This window comes from Crinia signifera, chromosome 5 (assembly GCF_055691185.1).
Source record: "Crinia signifera chromosome 5, ASM5569118v1, whole genome shotgun sequence".
Classification (NCBI taxonomy): Eukaryota; Metazoa; Chordata; class Amphibia; order Anura; family Myobatrachidae; genus Crinia; species Crinia signifera.
Genome location: NC_139221.1, coordinates 331,483,246 through 331,501,923, shown reverse-complemented (window position 1 = coordinate 331,501,923; position 18,678 = coordinate 331,483,246). Strand labels below are relative to the sequence as shown.

The following is an 18,678-nucleotide window of genomic DNA, read 5'->3' as shown; positions in this document are numbered from 1 at the left end:
TGCAGGTACAGTGAGGGGTGGTTGGGGTGATAGAGGGCAGGTACAGTGAGGTGTGGTTGGGGTGATAGAGGGCAGGTACAGTGAGGTGTGGTTGGGGTGATAGAGGGCAGGTACAGTGAGGGGTGGTTGGGGTGATAGACGGCAGGTACAGTGAGGTGTGGTTGGGGTGATGAGAGGGCAGGTACAGTGAGGGGTGGTTGGGGTGATACGAGAGGGCAGGTACAGTGAGGGGTGGTTGGGGTGATAGAGGGCAGGTACAGTGAGGGGTGGTTGGGGTGATAGAGGGCAGGTACAGTGAGGGGTGGTTGGGGTGATAGAGGGCAGGTACAGTGAGGGGTGGTTGGGGTGATAGAGGGCAGGTACAGTGAGGGGTGGTTGGGGTGATAGAGGGCAGGTACAGTGAGGTGTGGTTGGGGTGATAGGAGGGGGCAGGTACAGTGAGGGGTGGTTGGGGTGATAGAGGGCAGGTACAGTGAGGGGTGGTTGGGGTGATAGAGGGCAGGTACAGTGAGGGGTGTTTGGGGTGATAGGAGGGGGCAGGTACAGTGAGGGGTGGTTGGGGTGATAAGAGAGGGCAGGTACAGTGAGGTGTGGTTGGGGTGATAGAGGGCAGGTACAGTGAGGTGTGGTTGGGGTGATAGAGGGCAGGTACAGTGAGGTGTGGTTGGGGTGATAGAGGGCAGGTACAGTGAGGGGTGGTTGGGGTGATACGAGAGGGCAGGTACAGTGAGGGGTGGTTGGGGTGATAGAGGGCAGGTACAGTGAGGGGTGGTTGGGGTGATGAGAGGGCAGGTACAGTGAGGGGTGGTTGGGGTGATAGAGGGCAGGTACAGTGAGGGGTGGTTGGGGTGATAGAGGGCAGGTACAGTGAGGGGTGGTTGGGGTGATAGAGGGCAGGTACAGTGAGGGGTGGTTGGGGTGATAGAGGGCAGGTACAGTGAGGTGTGGTTGGGGTGATAGGAGGGGGCAGGTACAGTGAGGGGTGGTTGGGGTGATAGAGGGCAGGTACAGTGAGGGGTGGTTGGGGTGATAGAGGGCAGGTACAGTGAGGGGTGGTTGGGGTGATAGGAGGGGGCAGGTACAGTGAGGGGTGGTTGGGGTGATACGAGAGGGCAGGTACAGTGAGGGGTGGTTGGGGTGATAGAGGGCAGGTACAGTGAGGTGTGGTTGGGGTGATAGAGGGCAGGTACAGTGAGGTGTGGTTGGGGTGATAGAGGGCAGGTACAGTGAGGTGTGGTTTGGGGTGATAGAGGGCAGGTACAGTGAGGGGTGGTTGGGGTGATACGAGAGGGCAGGTACAGTGAGGGGTGGTTGGGGTGATAGAGGGCAGGTACAGTGAGGGGTGGTTGGGGTGATGAGAGGGCAGGTACAGTGAGGGGTGGTTGGGGTGATAGAGGGCAGGTACAGTGAGGGGTGGTTGGGGGTGATACGAGAGGGCAGGTACAGTGAGGGGTGGTTGGGGTGATACGAGAGGGCAGGTACAGTGAGGGGTGGTTGGGGTGATAAGAGAGGGCAGGTACAGTGAGGGGTGGTTGGGGTGATAGAGGGCAGGTACAGTGAGGTGGGTGTTTCGGGTGATAGGAGGGGGCAGGTAACAGTGAGGTGGGTGTTTCGGGTGATAGGAGGGGGCAGGTAACAGTGAGGTGGGTGTTTGTGGTGACTGATGGGAGGGGCAGGTACAGTGAGGGAGGTGTTTGGGGTGAGTGATAGTAGGGGAGGGTACAGTGAGGGGTGTTTGGCGAAAGTGAGGGAGGAGGCAGGCACAGTGGGGGGGGGGGGGGTTGGGGTCGGTGATGGGAGGGGGGTTGGGGTCGGTGATGGGAGGGGGGCAGGTACAGGGATGGGAGGTGGGCAGGTACAGGGATGGGGGCAGGTACAGTGATGGGAGGGGGGCAGGTACAGTGATGGGAGGGGGGCAGGTACAGGGATGGGAGGGGGGCAGGTACAGGGATGGGAGGGGGGCAGGTACAGGGATGGGAGGGGGGCAGGTACAGGGATGGGAGGGGGGGCAGGTACAGGGATGGGAGGGGGGCAGGTACAGGGATGGGAGGGGGGCAGGTACAGGGATGGGAGGGGGGCAGGTACAGGGATGGAAGGGGGGCAGGTACAGGGATGGGAGGGGGGCAGGTACAGGGATGGGAGGGGGGCAGGTACAGGGATGGGAGGGGGGCAGGTACAGGGATGGGAGGGGGGCAGGTACAGTGAGGGGAGGGGGGCAGGTACAGTGAGGGGAGGGGCGCAGGTACAGTGAGGGGAGGGGCGCAGGTACAGTGAGGGGAGGGGCGCAGGTACAGTGATGGGAGGGGCGCAGGTACAGTGATGGGAGGGGGCGCAGGTACAGTGATGGGAGGGGGGCAGGTACAGTGATGGGAGGGGGGCAGGTACAGTGAGGAGGAGGGGGGCAGGTACAGTGAGGGGGAGGGGGGCAGGTACAGTGAGGGGGAGGGGGGGCAGGTACAGTGAGGGGGGGGCAGGTACAGTGAGGGGGGTGTTCGGGGTGAGTGATACTAAGGCCATGCGGTGTGTCTATGTTATTAGAACTTATTACTGAGATATAGCATGATGTGTGGCCCTACTGAAGGTTGGAGGACCCCACATGTGGCCCTACTGAAGGTTGGAGGACCTCACGTGTGCAGTGTATCAGGCTGATGTATATACTGTTCTCCCATGCTGGCTGCAATACACATAGTAGCCCCAATGTGGCGCCAGAGTCCCACCGTACCATCTATAAACACAGATGAAGTGGTCTCCCCCTCCCCCAGAACGACCACCTCAGTCTATTTGTGTCCTCTGCCTTCCCTACCTCTCACCCCAGCACACAATATAATCTATGGCAGCTGTTCCCCACCTGCTGCAGAGCCTCAGCCGGAACCAGGGAGCAATGCTGATGGCCTCCTAGTCCGCGCTCCAGGCAATGCCAGCCCTGTGTAACGGAGGACGCCACCTGGCCCGCACCTGCTGCATAATGATCACTCATTATACACACACACAACGCAGGGCGGAGCTAAGGCGGGAAACGTCGCTCAAAGTCTCCTCCTACAGCAGCAATGCTGGAAACACCTATTCAGGGTGTGAAGTGATAGATTCGGCTTCCGGTACATCACACATCAGTACACACAACCCCCCCCCCCCCGTCACACAATATAACGATCACCCTGTGACACGGCAAACAGCGGTGAGTGCGCAGCAGCGAGCGATGAACCAGGAAGACAGTGGACATGGTATAAAGGGTCGACACCAAAAGGTTGGCATGGGAAATGGTCGACAGTATTTTGTGTCTATTTCATCATGTAGACTCCAAAGTAGTGTGCTGCTTAGTTCGGCACGCCTCGGTACACATGCCTCGGTACACTACCACCGCGACCAGCACACTTTACCGCACCAAATCGGAGTGCACATGTATGGTACAAAAAAAACTCATGTCAACCATCACCATGTCGACCTATCGGCCAAGACAAAGTAGACCGCACGCTACAGCTGCAATGCACCAGACATCGGACTGTGTGGGCAACAAAGATGGCGCGTCAGAATTACACCACCCAGCGTGACGAGCACCCGGGCGAGTGACAGACACAAGCAGAGAATTGTGATGATCAGCCAGAAGCACGTTAGGAAACACCACACAACAGAGTGTCGCACAACAGTGCCACACAAATCCACAAACGTCCCACAGAACCAGGTCACAACGCCTCAGGCTGTACCAGGACGTGGTTCTGACGGGCCACGTTACACTGCGTGTTACGGTCATGTGTGGCCACTGCGCGCACTGCAAGTATGCTTAGCATGTGACACTGCTAGTTCACACGTGATGTACATGCCACACACGTGGAAACGCCACACGTGCACAAACACACACAAAAGTGTTGCTTGCCTTCTTGGAGTACACAGTGGTCTTCAGTACCCCCGACTTGCCGTATCCGGTGGGCGGACCACCAAGCGTGGCGCTGCCGGCCCCCGGCCGCTTCTTGTTGGCCAACAGGAATGGGTTTTCACTGAAAAGCAGGGGCTGGCAGTCCACAAGCACCTCCTCCGAGTCCACGTTACCTGGGGGGGTTCCAGCCTCCCTCGGGACAGGGGAGGGCGGAACAGCGGGGAGCGGTGAGGCCACCCTAAGGTCAGGGAGGAAAGTCGGCCCATTGGCTATAACCGTAGGGACCGGGTGGACAAGGGCCACAGGCACTGGGGCAGGAGTGGAGGTGGAATCCATTCCCAGAGGGAGCTGCAAGATGAACGAGAGGAGAGAAGGGAAGAAGACAACAACAACAATGGGAGGGAGAGAGCGTCAGAAGGAACAGGATATAGTGAGGGTCCTGTCTGAGACACACACACACACACACACACACTACACACACTACACAACCAATGTCTCACACAGCGACAACAGAGACCACCGGCCCCAACTACCCGCAGTGCAGGAGGATATAGTGAGGGTCCTGTCTGAGACATACACACACACACACACACTACACAACCAATGTCTCACACAGCGACAACAGAGACCACTGGCCCCCAACTACCCACAGTGCATAAGGATATAGTGAGGGTCCTGTCTGAGACATACACACACACACACACACACACACTACACAACCAATGTCTCACACAGCGACAACAGAGACCACCGGCCCCAACTACCCGCAGTGCAGGAGGATATAGGGAGGGTCCTGCCTGAGACACACACACACACACACACACACACACACACTACACAACCAATGTCTCACACAGCGACAACAGAGACCACCGGCCCCAACTACCCGCAGTGCAGGAGGATATAGTGAGGGTCCTGTCTGAGACACACACACACACACACACACTACACAACCAATGTCTCACACAGCGACAACAGAGACCACCGGCCCCAACTACCCGCAGTGCAGGAGGATATAGTGAGGGTCCTGCCTGAGACACACACACACACACACACACACACACACACACTACACAACCAATGTCTCACACAGCGACAACAGAGACCACCGGCCCCAACTACCCGCAGTGCAGGAGGATATAGTGAGGGTCCTGTCTGAGACACACACACACACACACACACACACACACTACACAACCAATGTCTCACACAGCGACAACAGAGACCACCCGGCCCCAACTACCTGCAGTGCAGGAGGATATAGTGAGGGTCCTGCCTGAGACACACACACACACACACACACACACACACTACACAACCAATGTCTCACACAGCGACAACAGAGACCACCGGCCCCAACTACCCGCAGTGCAGGAGGATATAGTGAGGGTCCTGCCTGAGACATACACACACACACACACACACACACACACACACTACACAACCAATGTCTCACACAGCGACAACAGAGACCACCGGCCCCAACTACCCGCAGTGCAGGAGGATATAGTGAGGGTCCTGCCTGAGACACACACACACACACTACACAACCAATGTCTCACACCGCGACAACAGAGACCGCCAGCACCAGACTTCTAGTATTACCACCAAGAGGATATAACTGGGTCCTGCAGCAAAACCTCGGCCTGGTAACTTCCACCTTATCTACCCCCCCACCCCACCATCCCCAGCTTCCCCACAGAGCAGGAAGTGGTAGCGGTCAGGCCCGGTAACACCACCTTATCTACTCCCCTCCGGTGCGGGTAACACCATCCCCAGCTTGCCCACAGGAGGCCCCCATACCTTGCAGTGAGGCTACAGATGGTAATATTACTGCAGTCTGTCCTCATCTCCCCTATTCGGAGCAGAGCCATTATCTGCTCTACAAGTGGGTTATATTTAGAAGCCATGGTCCGCTATCAGAGGTCACCCGACCCATACATCAGGAAGGTCACCACTACGCCGTCCGTAACCAGGCGCAGACCATATAATGCCTATATACATATTATGTGTTGCTATTAAAGTGACAGGCCGCCTACTCATTCATTTCTCTACATGCCACATACGTGGCATAAACCCACAGAAATAAACACATAAATCATGGGTTCCACCAGGTGACTGTAGAGAAGTGTAACCCCCTACACACAGATACCAGGTCACAGAGTACAACCTCACATACTGTAACCCTACACACGCACACACCTGTAACATTGCTGCTGTATAGCCAATACCTAGAACACATCAGGCTCAGGGGAAGCCTCCCACCATCAGACCACATAGGACCACGCTCAGGAGAACCCGTCCCTCCCACCGACAGTCCACACAGGACCACGCTCAGGAGAACCCGTCCCTCCCACCGACAGTCCACACAGGACCACGCTCAGGAGAACCCGTCCCTCCCACCGACAGTCCACACAGGACCACGCTCAGGAGAACCCGTTCCTCCCACCGACAGACCACACAGAACCAAGCTCAGGAGAACCCGTCCCTCCCACCGACAGTCCACACAGGACCACGCTCAGGAGAACCCGTCCCTCCCACCGACAGTCCACACAGGACCACGCTCAGGAGAACCCGTCCCTCCCACCGACAGTCCACACAGGACCACGCTCAGGAGAACCCGTCCCTCCCACCGACAGTCCACACAGGACCACGCTCAGGAGAACCCGTCCCTCCCACCGACAGTCCACACAGGACCACGCTCAGGAGAACCTGTCCCTCCCACCGACAGTCCACACAGGACCACGCTCAGGAGAACCCGTCCCTCCCACCGACAGTCCACACAGGACCACGCTCAGGAGAACCTGTCCCTCCCACCGACAGTCCACACAGGACCACGCTCAGGAGAACCCGTCCCTCCCACCGACAGACCACACAGAACCAAGCTCAGGAGAACCCGTCCCTCCCACCGACATTCCACACAGGACCAAGCTCAGGAGAACCCGTCCCTCCCACCGACAGACCACACTGAACCAAGCTCAGGAGAACCCGTCCCTCCCACCATCAGACCACATAGGACCACGCTCAGGAGAACCCGTCCCTCCCACCGACAGTCCACACAGGACCACGCTCAGGAGAACCCGTCCCTCCCACCGACAGTCCACACAGGACCACGCTCAGGAGAACCTGTCCCTCCCACCGACAGTCCACACAGGACCACGCTCAGGAGAACCCGTCCCTCCCACCGACAGTCCACACAGGACCACGCTCAGGAGAACCTGTCCCTCCCACCGACAGTCCACACAGGACCACGCTCAGGAGAACCCGTCCCTCCCACCGACAGACCACACAGAACCAAGCTCAGGAGAACCCGTCCCTCCCACCGACATTCCACACAGGACCAAGCTCAGGAGAACCCGTCCCTCCCACCGACAGACCACACTGAACCAAGCTCAGGAGAACCCGTCCCTCCCACCGACAGTCCACACAGGACCACGCTCAGGAGAACCCGTCCCTCCCACCGACAGACCACACAGGACCACGCACAGGAGAACCCATCCCTTCCACCGACAGACCACACAGAACCAAGCTCAGGAGAACCCGTCCCTCCCACCGACATTCCACACAGGACCACGCTCAGGAGAACCCGTCCCTCCCACCGACAGTCCACACAGGACCACGCTCAGGAGAACCCGTCCCTCCCACCGACATTCCACACAGAACCAAGAGCTCAGGAGAACCCGTCCCTCCCACCGACAGACCACACAGGACCACGCTCAGGAGAACCCGTCCCTCCAACCGACAGTCCACACAGGACCACGCTCAGGTGAACCCGTCCCTTCGACCGACAGACCACACAGAACCAAGAGCTCAGGAGAACCCGTCCCTCCCACCGACAGACCACACAGGACCACGCTCAGGAGAACCCGTCCCTCCCACCGACAGTCCACACAGGACCACGCTCAGGTGAACCCGTCCCTTCGACCGACAGACCACACAGGCAGAGCAACGACAGTGGTATCAGACACAATGATCCAGGTTATAGCATGACACACACAGCCGGTGGATTCCTTACACACTGATCCAAGCGACAAATCCAATCACCCCCATCATCCTGAAGGAACGAACACTGGTCACACAGGGACAGATGGTGAACATCAGAGGTGATCGCATTGGGGGTACTCACAGCTTCCGAGGTGCTAACTGTCCGGCTATGTCCTCACACTACTTCACTGAGAGGGTGGACAGAAACAACAGCTTCCAAAAATAGTGCGAGGAGGAGGAGGAGGAGACCCCTGTGTGATTCACAGGACCGGGAATGGCAGCTGCCAGCCAAGATGCAGGAATAGATCCTGACCCAGGGAATGACACATTCACAGAAAACCACCACATTCCACAACCCATCCCCCCACCCCAAATATGTCCCAGAGTCTGTCCCCCTGGCCACTAATCTCACCTTATTGCAAGGAGATACGTAGGTACAGCTGGGACAGGTTGAAGCCCATGCCAATTTACCCACCCAGCCAGCCCCAGCCGCCACCCAAACAGCAGTCCGGCCCCAGGGGCTATGGTGAAACGCAAGAGCAAATGGGTGGAGTCCAATGAGAAACAATGCTTACGCCACGTCAGGACATAGACAATGAGAACATCCAGATGACAACACATTACAGCACCATCTATCACCACAGACTCGCCCGCGTACTCCCCAATTACCCTGATGTGATCACAATATAACCAACGTTGTCCACAGTGTAAAACTCCCCCCCCCCCCCCCCCCAACCGGCAGAACTTTGCCAGACATGGTACACCACGGTCATGCTATATCCTACATCACGGGACGTGCTTACTCACTCTGTTCCCCTTGGGTAAGCCGCTGCTGGGTAAGGCTGCCAGGGTCTTGTAGTCTAGTTTCAGGGGCTCAGTAGTAGCAGCAGTAGTCTCATATCCCTGAAAACACAAAGAAGATCATTAATCACTGGCAAAACCACGGAAAACGGCACGGTGCCCTCAGAGGGCGACATCAGCCCCAATATGCCAGTTAGCGCCTCATACATCCAGCCTCAGTACACCGTGCAGCGTGATATACCTCATACACCCAGCCTCAGTACACCGTGCAGCGTATACATCCAGCCTCAGTACACCATGCAGCGTGATATACCTCATACATCCAGCCACAGTACACCGTGCAGCGTGATATACCTCATATACCCAGCAGCGTGATATACCTCATACATCCGGCCTCAGTACACCATGCAGCGTGATCTACCGCATACCTCCAGCCTCAGTACACCATGCAGCGTGATATACCTCATACATCCAGCCACAGTACACCGTGCAGCGTGATATACCTCATACATCCAGCCTCAGTACACCATGCAGTGTAAAATACCTCATACATCCAGCCTCAGTACACCATGCAGCGTGATATACCTCATACATCCAGCCTCAGTACACCGTGCAGCGTGATATACCTCATACATCCAGCCTCAATACACCATGCAGCGTGATATACCTCATACATCCAGCCTCAGTACACCATGCAGCGTGATATACCTCATACATCCAGCCTCAGTACACCATGCAGCGTGATATACCTCATACATCCAGCCTCAGTACACCATGCAGCGTGATATACCTCATACATCCAGCCTCAGTACACCATGCAGCGTGATATACATCATACATCCAGCCTCAGTACACCGTGCAGCGTGATATACATCATACATCCAGCCTCAGTACACCATGCAGTGTAAAATACCTCATACATCCAGCCTCAGTACACCATGCAGCGTGATATACCTCATACATCCAGCCTCAGTACACCGTGCAGCGTGATATACCTCATACATCCAGCCTCAATACACCATGCAGCCTCATACATCCAGCCTCAATACACCATGCAGCGTGATATACCTCATACATCCAGCCTCAGTACAAGGTGCAGCGTGATATACCTCATACATCCAGCCTCAGTACACCATGCAGCGTGATATACCTCATACATCCAGCCTCAGTACACCATGCAGCGTGATATACCTCATACATCCAGCCTCAGTACACCATGCAGCGTGATATACCTCATACATCCAGCCTCAGTACACCATGCAGCGTGATATACATCATACATCCAGCCTCAGTACACCGTGCAGCGTGATATACCTCATACATCCAGCCTCAGTACACCATGCAGTGTAAAATACCTCATACATCCAGCCTCAGTACACCATGCAGCGTGATATACCTCATACATCCAGCCTCAGTACACCGTGCAGCATGATATACCTCATACATCCAGCCTCAATACACCATGCAGCGTGATATACCTCATACATCCAGCCTCAGTACACCATGCAGTGTAAAATACCTCATACATCCAGCCTCAGTACACCATGCAGCGTGATATACCTCATACATCCAGCCTCAGTACACCGTGCAGCGTGATATACCTCATACATCCAGCCTCAATACACCATGCAGCGTGATATACCTCATACATCCAGCCTCAATACACCATGCAGCGTGATATACCGCATACCTCCAGCCTCAATACACCATGCAGCGTGATATACCTCATACATCCAGCCTCAGTACACCATGCAGTGTAAAATACCTCATACATCCAGCCTCAGTACACCATGCAGCGTGATATACCTCATACATCCAGCCTCAGTACACCATGCAGCGTGATATACATCATACACCCAGCCTCAGTACACCGTGCAGCGTGATATACCTCATACATCCAGCCTCAGTACACCGTGCAGCGTGATATACCTCATACATCCAGCCTCAGTACACCGTGCAGCGTGAGATACCTCATACCTCCAGCCTCAGTACATCATGCAGCGTGATATACCTCATACATCCAGCCTCAGTACACCATGCAGCGTGATATACCTCATACATCCAGCCTCAGTACACCATGCAGCGTGATATACCTCATACACCCAGCCTCAATACACCATGCAGCGTGATATACCTCATACATCCAGCCTCAGTACACCATGCAGTGTGATATACCTCATACATCCAGCCTCAGTACACCATGCAGCGTGATATACCTCATACATCCAGCCTCAGTACATCATGCAGCATGATATACCTCATACATCCAGCCTCAGTACACCGTGCAGTGTGATATACCTCATACATCCAGCCTCAGTACACCATGCAGCGTGATATACCTCATACATCCAGCCTCAGTACACCATGCAGCGTGATATACCTCATACATCAAGCCACGATGGGGGTGGGTACTCTAGTAGCCAAAGAACAGTGTGCAGGGAAACGTCAGGTTTTACATTGTAACTTACTTAAACTGTCCAAAAAAAACCACAAAAAAAAACCCCATGCACACTCATCTTTGCCCAGCAGGGGGCACACATACGTACTAAATGCAGTAACACAAACTCACACCTAGGGCGAGATGTAATAAGCTTGAAAAGTGATAAAATTAAGAGTGATAAACCACCAGCCAATCAGCTCCTACCTGTCATTTTTCAAACCCAGCCTGTGATGTGACAGGTAGGAGCTGATTGGCTGGTGGTTTATCACTCTTAATTTGATCACTTTTCAAGCTTAGTACATCTCGCCCCTAATCTGCTGATCACAGGACTGGGGGATGCGGTATATTTCCTACGCACTATGTATATCATTAGACAGTTCAGCTAATGTATGGATACCAGAACAAATCATGAAGTTTCAGTGTAAGACAATCGGCATTTACTGTCCCGTTACTAATGTGCGACACAACCCAAAGCCTCGGTAGACCTCAGAAATGGCGGCAGAACTTTGGGGGAAGAGGCTGTGTCTCACCTGCGTCTCTTCTTCGAGGAGCCTCGTTGCCTCCTCACGCTCTCTACGCATTTTCTCCTTCAGAGAGACAGGAAAGTCAGAGCAAGTCGCAGAAGCCGAAGCCATGCACAGAGACAGGAGAAGAGAAAGGGAGAATAGTGAGGAGACATGCGGAAATGGGAACGGAGAACATAGGGGAGCGAGGAAACCAGAGGGAGACCACGAGCAGATATGGCCAGGGAGGTGGGGGAGCGAGGAACAGGTGGGAGACCACCAGCAGATATGGCCAGGGAGGTTACAGAGCAGCAGGAAGCTACAGGTAAGTGACACAGACAGGCGGAAGTGCCCAGAGTCCGGCATCAGTGAGCGGATGAGAAATGAGTGATGATGGAACCTCCCGTAGCCTCTATGTCGTGCTGCGGGGCAGAACCACCCCCTTATTTACAGCACAGGGACCACTATGGCAGACATGATGCTTCTCTCACCACTTTCTCCATGTCCTCCTTGTCCCACTTCACGTCCCGCACCATCTCCATCTCCTGCCAGAGGGGAAGAGAAGGTCACCATCTGCCCCCATACAGAGTACTCAACCCCCCCCCCCCGTCTCACCCTAAACCCACCTTCTGCAGCCGCTCTGTCTCTTCCGGGCTCATATCTCGGTCTATGGACGAGATGCTTTCCATACTGTTCTTCCTCCCGAGGCCGGCGGCAAAGGGATTGGCGATCACACCGGGAGAGGCCTAAGGACGACAAAACCAATGCACCTCAGATGTCAGGCTCTAGGCCGGGCCCAGGTCCCTGCATGCCTTAGCATCTGATCGGCCGGAGGGTGTGACTTGGAGCTAAGGCCCGCTCTAGGCTTTGTACCTTATACTATCACCTAGACCAGGGGTGGGGAACCTTTTTTCTACCGAGGGCCATTTGGAAAATTTGAAAACCCTTCGGGGGCCATATAAAAATGATCAATTATCGGCATATACGCGTGGGCATTATACACAGGGCAGCGGCATATACATGTGGGCATTATACACAGGGCAGCGGCATATACGCGTGGGCATTATACACAGGGCAGCGGCATATACATGTGGGCATTATACACAGGGCAGCGGCATATACATGTGGGCATTATACACAGGGCAGTGGCATATACGCGTGGGCATTATACACAGGGCAGCGGCATATACATGTGGGCATAATACACAAGGGCAGCGGCATATACATGTGGGAATTATACACATGGGCAGCGACATATACATGTGGGCATTATACACAGGGCAGCGGCATATACATGTGGGCATTATACACAGGGCAGCGGCATATACATGTGGGCAGAGACACCATAAAAAGTGACAGTGTGGAGGAAGGGGGGTGTCACCACCAAACAGGTTAATGTGATTATGTCTGATTATGAGAATCAGACCTAATCACATTAACCTGTTTGGGGGTGAATCCAGGGGTAAATGACAGTCACTGGGGAAGGGAGGGTGAGAGAAGCAGCATTGGCGGGCGCACATCTTCCCCGCCACCCGCCCGGCTATATTACTGATTAATCAGCTGCCCACCCGCCCACCTATATAACTATCAGCCGCCCGCCTGCCCCTATATTACTGATGTATTATCATCAGCCCGCCCTCCCTCCTATATTACATACCAGGCACCGGGGATGGCTGCTGCTGCTGCCGCCGGGGAGATGTGTAGAAGACGCGCCCGCCAATCACAGTGGCTGTGGAGGGGATGCGCCGGCAGTGATTGGCTGGCGCGTCTTATGCACATCTCCCCGGCGGCAGCAGCAGCAGCCATCCCCGGCGGCTGGTATGAAATATAGGCGGGCGGCTGTAATATAGGCGGGCGGGCCGGACATACTGGGTGCGGGGGCCGTATCCGGCCCGCGGGCCGGAGGTTCCCCACCCCTGACCTAGACTATCCGTGGAACCATGGGGGTGTAGGGGGCACTGGCACATACCCTGTGGCTTCCACTGTTATCCGGATGGGAAGTATAAGTCAGGGGAGAGCCTAGAAGGTGACCGGACCCATAGAAGATGCATCGCACCACATGCCTTCCGCTAGTACCTGCCAGCGTCAGACCGGTACCGTAGCCCTAGTTGCACGATTCATGGTGGACACTGTACAATGAACGCACCCACAGACACGGGGAGAGGAGTGGATTACATCTTACCTCCATGGAAGCAGAAGACAGCGGGTCAAAGCCATCGCACACCAGGATAAGGAGGGTGTCACCCACCCCCCGCAGAGCCTGCACCGCCTCCGTGTGAGTCATCCCCAGCAAACTCTGCTGATTCACCTCCAGGATCCGCATGCCAACCCTCAGCCTGGCGTCGCGGGCAGCAGCCCCGGAGGAGCTGACCTGGGGAAGAGAGGAAAGCTGGAGCTTGTGGGCACCGGACAGAGGCTCTCCCCAGTACAAGCAGTGCGCGGTATATTATGTAGTGTGGCGCATGTCCTATAATATAGTCCTCTATGCCCAGATTACCATCACATATCACTGCATCTTCTCTCCAGCCCCCTACAGTCCACGTGGGACTATTCATGTGAATTACCCTCCATTCACTTTACATGTTCCGTGATACAATATCGCTCCATACATATTACAGCCACACTACTGTCCTAGTCCTGTCCATAGCGGTCCGCACAGGCAACGCTGCGTCCACCCTCCAGTCAGTTGTTGGGGCACTTACCTTGGAGATAAACACCCCCTCATCAGTGGGGTCTAGAGGGTTCCCAGGGTGGCCCTTGGCTCCACCACGAATACTGATGCCCAATTTCTCTCCGGGAGTCTTCACAATGCAGATTTCCTGCAGGAGACACAGAGATGGCAGTTAGGCATCAGGTAACACAGCGGGAAGTGTATCGGGGTGGCACAGCAGGGGGCGCTGTCTCCAACTGCAACATTACAATGACGAAAAGTGTATGCCAGAGCAGGGAAACAACATCAGGGGGTTCTGACATGGGAGAATGGCCACACATTAACAGCAATCTATATATCTATACTAGCCTACATCACGTATAGCCTAGCTCTGACACACACACCTCTGTAATGTGCGGCTGAGGAATGACACACACACACGCCTCCATAATGTGCGGCTGAGGCCCGACACACACACACACCTCTGTAATGTGCGGCTGAGGAATGACACACACACCTCTGTAATGTGCGGCTGAGAAATGACACACACACCTCTGTAATGTGCGGCTGAGAAATGACACACACACACACACGCCTCCATAATGTGCGGCTGAGGAATGACACACACACCTCTGTAATGTGCGGCTGAGGCCTGACATACACCTCTAACATGCGGCTGAGGCTTGATATACACACACCTCTGTAATGTGCGGCTGAGGCCTGACACACACACACGTCTCCGTAAAGTGCGGTTGGTGCCTGACACACAACTCCGTAATGTGTGGCTGAGGCCTGACATACACATCTAACATGCGACCGAGGTCTTTACACTTCGTCTGAGGCCTGAAAGTTGGACCATGTTCCTAACTGTTTATCACTGTCCTATACCAGTCCCAGATGGACATATTCCTAGCCATGTAACACCTGTACATGTGCTTCCCTCCCATGATAACCTGTCATACGTGTACATAACATGTACGGTGCTGTACCTGCATGCCCAGAGGAGGCGGGTCCCTCCTCACCAACAAGCGGAGTTCCTGGGCTGGGCACAGCAGAGCTTTCACAGCTTCCTGGTGAGTGGCGTGTCTCAGATCCACTGCAGCCGCCTCTAATATGCGGTCTCCGACCCGGAGCCCACTGCGTGCGGCCACCCCGCGGGGGATCACCTGTCCGGCGGAGGAGACACAGTTACTGCAGTACAGTCTTGGCATTCAGGAGATAGACAACAGAGGCGCTCAGAGATCTCTCACCTTCGAGATGAAAACTCCAGGCTCACGGATTCCAAACGGGTGACTGGAGTGGTCGCTGCCGCCCACTATACTGAGTCCGAGGGGGCCTCCTGCTTTCACCAAGCAGATCTCCTGGTAACGAAGAACAAGCTCTGATCATTTGCCATTTACAACCATCTTATGTGAGAAACATGGCCGACATCTACACTACATGTCCTAGACTACAGTGTCCAGTGACCAGCCACAGCGGAAGACACCTGTGCCTCACCTCAATAGGATACTCGTCCTCCATTCCCTGGCCACAGTGGTTCCTCAGAGATCCCGACTCATCTTCGGCTTCGCCATTCTCACTCTCGGCGGGGGGCGGCGGCGAGCGCGGCCGTGCTCTGTGCAATGACGGAGAGGTTCCCGGGTCTGTTCCGGCCCCTGGCTGGGGCGGCTCTCTCTTCACCAGCAGAGTGATGGTGGGGGAAGTGCTGGTAAGCAGGGCTACTGCCTGATCATGCCTGGCTTCTGTCATGTCTACCCCATTGATCTAGAATGATGTGCAAAGCCAGAGGGTGAAGCGCACAATCCTGCCACCTCCTATAATCTCCGTAGTATATAACCGTAAGACGCTACAATCATCACGCTGGCCCTAACCTATGGAGAACGCTCACAGCTGCTCCGCATGGAGGTCTATGGCATGCTTGTGCTGCGGGAAGACAATTCTAGACCACATGCAACCATCGACCATTTGCCGTGATCGGCCAGGCGGCGACAGGCGTGTAGCAGAAGCTTTGCGTCCGGCGGCACGGAGAACACATACAGAAGTCAGCACTGACAAGGCAGTATCCACCCTTACCACCGGCTATAACCAGGGTAACTCATCACCGAGAGACAGGATCCCACCACCAGAAGAGAGAGCCGGATAGGAACATGCCGGGAGAATGGGGGGCAGATTACAGGTTAGGGTCGGAGGGAGAGACAGAAGACGGACGATGAGCTTGGAGAAGGAAGAGATGGTTAGCCGGATTATAGAGGACACACACACAGGTGACATTACACACGTGACCTTTCCCCGGATCACGCTTACTAGACAGGTGAGGCTTTCTTATCCCCAGGTCCTCCGCACGCTGGGACACAGACCACCCTGATCCTCAGCGTAACTCCCCGAGACCCCTGCCCGGGGATTTATATGCTAGAAGGAAAGCGTGCCCACCAAGAATGCCATGTGGCATGAGTCAGCCCGTATCTGTCAGAGGCTATAATCAGGGTGGCAGCTGAGAGAGGAACGCAGTGATCCAGACAATGACGGAGGCTACTTACAGACATGACCCGGTCTCCGACCCGGAGAGTCCCGTCTCTGTGTGCAGCTCCCCCTTCTGCGATCCGTGAGATGAATATATCCTGGAATAAGGAGGGTTCCGTTAAGTGGAGCGTCCTGCACCCCAAACTCTTCCCCTAACTGGCACACATGCCGCTTCGCTCTGCAGACTGGACGGAGCCTCAGTCATCAGCTTACCCAAAATATCCCAATCCCCGGTCTCAGAGGTACAGAGCGGAGGCAGCAGGTGTCATATAACTGGTGGTGCTATTTTCAGCCCCCAGACTCGCACACAGCCGGAGGCAATGCCCGCAGTGATACCACGATGGGTACACAATGATCTGCCCCTGCTGGTGTACCCACTAGTCACACATATATACTCACAGTGTCTCCTACCCGATAAGGGGTGCTCCCAACGCCCCCTGCAATGCTGAACCCCAGGCCCTTATCGTTACGCATCAGGCAGGCAGTGATCCGCTGCTCGGGGCTGTGCAGAGACGACTCCTCCTCCTCGGGGTACTGGATGACCACGCGTTTCTCCCGTGGGTTATAATCGTCCTCAGGACGCAGCGGTGTCACCGTGATGGGGTTCTCAGGTTCCACCATCCGCTCTCGCAGCACAGTCATAGAGACCGAGGTCCCAGAGCTGCGCAGAGCTTCTACCGCCGTGTGATGTTCTGCATTGTGCAAGTCCACGCCGTTCACCTGCCGGGCGGAGAGGCGCACGTCAGCACTACAGAGACCAGCTCGCCAATCCACCCTGATCCAACTGCGTCTACTGGGGGTCATGCATTGACCGCTGATAGGTCTATCCTTACCTGCCCCCATCAGTCACACCATGGAAACCTATACCAACCCCATAGCAAGTGCATTGTCTGCTAACGAGAGCCTTTCTGCCATGGCCACACCCCCTACACTCCCAGAATCCACCACTGTACGACAGGGACACACCCACTGGTCACCATGGAAACCTATACCAACCCCATAGCAAGTGCATTGTCTGCTAACGAGAGCCTTTCTGCCATGGCCACACCCCCTACACTCCCAGAATCCACCACTGTACGACAGGGACACACCCACTGGTCACCATGGAAACCTATACCAACCCCATAGCAAGTGCATTGTCTGCTAACGAGAGCCTTTCTGCCATGGCCACACCCCCTACACTCCCAGAATCCACCAATGTACGACAGGGACACACCCACTGGTCACCATGGACCCTCCCATGACACACCTTCTGTACGCCCATGACACTCCCCAAAACGTACCCATAGAATTTACTATTAAAGTGCACAAACAGCCCCCCCTCCCTGTATTCTAGATCTACCCCGGGGGACAGCATGGGGTGCGCAGGGCCTGTGTGATAATGTGCTGTGGTGACCATGAGACCAACACTGACCTCCAGGAGCTTATCGCCCACGCGCACCCCAGCACGAGCTGCAGGACCCTCCTCCGCCACACGGGATATGAAGATGCCCTGCAATCAGAGAGAAGCAGCGGGTGAGAACATAAACACCACATAAACATTCTGGTAGCTACACTGGCTTCTGGCAGTCCCCATGTGACAGGCGATATAAAGTGTAAGCTCACTGGGCCAAGGACTGATGGAAGCGGCTGCAGAATTTTTGCGAGTCGCAGTAATAACAGCGTAGTTCACTTATAAGGCCTGTGTTCAGTCACCAGAACACTGTAGCCGCATTGTGGGCGGGACTAAGACCGTACCATGTGACCAACAGCGACAGAATGGCCTGAACAGGTCAGCACGCCATCCGCAGGGTATTCGGGGGCAGCGAGTGACACAAATCTGGTGATCATCACGAACTGGTAACCGCTCTATGACAGATGAGTAATTAGACCTGAACTATTGGCAGGAGGTACAATCCCACCCGGGCCT

At 55.3% G+C, this 18,678-nt stretch overlaps 2 protein-coding genes across 6 annotated transcripts in view; both read right to left on the bottom strand.

Moving 5' to 3' along the window:
• Positions 1–2,964, bottom strand: part of LOC146005833 (protein scribble homolog) — a 36,764-nt gene extending 33,800 nt beyond the window's left edge. Inside the window, exon 1 of the mRNA XM_083145261.1 lies at positions 2,956–2,964. Coding sequence (XP_083001387.1) covers positions 2,956–2,964 — 9 coding nt within the window. The remainder of the gene's footprint in view (positions 1–2,955) is intronic.
• A 190-nt stretch (positions 2,965–3,154) lies between these two features.
• Positions 3,155–18,678, bottom strand: part of SCRIB (scribble planar cell polarity protein) — an 86,784-nt gene continuing 71,260 nt past the window's right edge. For 2 of the 5 annotated variants that reach the window (XM_083145027.1, XM_083145030.1), the window contains 13 exons: positions 18,184–18,261; positions 17,169–17,489; positions 16,787–16,867; positions 15,747–16,013; positions 15,500–15,610; positions 15,239–15,415; positions 14,302–14,418; positions 13,782–13,970; positions 12,226–12,345; positions 12,091–12,144; positions 11,627–11,683; positions 8,663–8,758; positions 3,157–4,219 (listed from right to left, as the gene is read on the bottom strand). In XM_083145027.1, coding sequence (XP_083001153.1) covers positions 3,800–4,219; positions 8,663–8,758; positions 11,627–11,683; positions 12,091–12,144; positions 12,226–12,345; positions 13,782–13,970; positions 14,302–14,418; positions 15,239–15,415; positions 15,500–15,610; positions 15,747–16,013; positions 16,787–16,867; positions 17,169–17,489; positions 18,184–18,261 — 2,088 coding nt within the window. In that variant the 3' untranslated portion in view covers positions 3,157–3,799. Of the gene's footprint in view, positions 4,220–8,662; positions 8,759–11,626; positions 11,684–12,090; positions 12,145–12,225; positions 12,346–13,781; positions 13,971–14,301; positions 14,419–15,238; positions 15,416–15,499; positions 15,611–15,746; positions 16,014–16,786; positions 16,868–17,168; positions 17,490–18,183; positions 18,262–18,678 lie in introns of all 5 variants that reach the window. The other 3 variants (XM_083145028.1, XM_083145031.1, XM_083145029.1) reach the window with 3 other exon arrangements.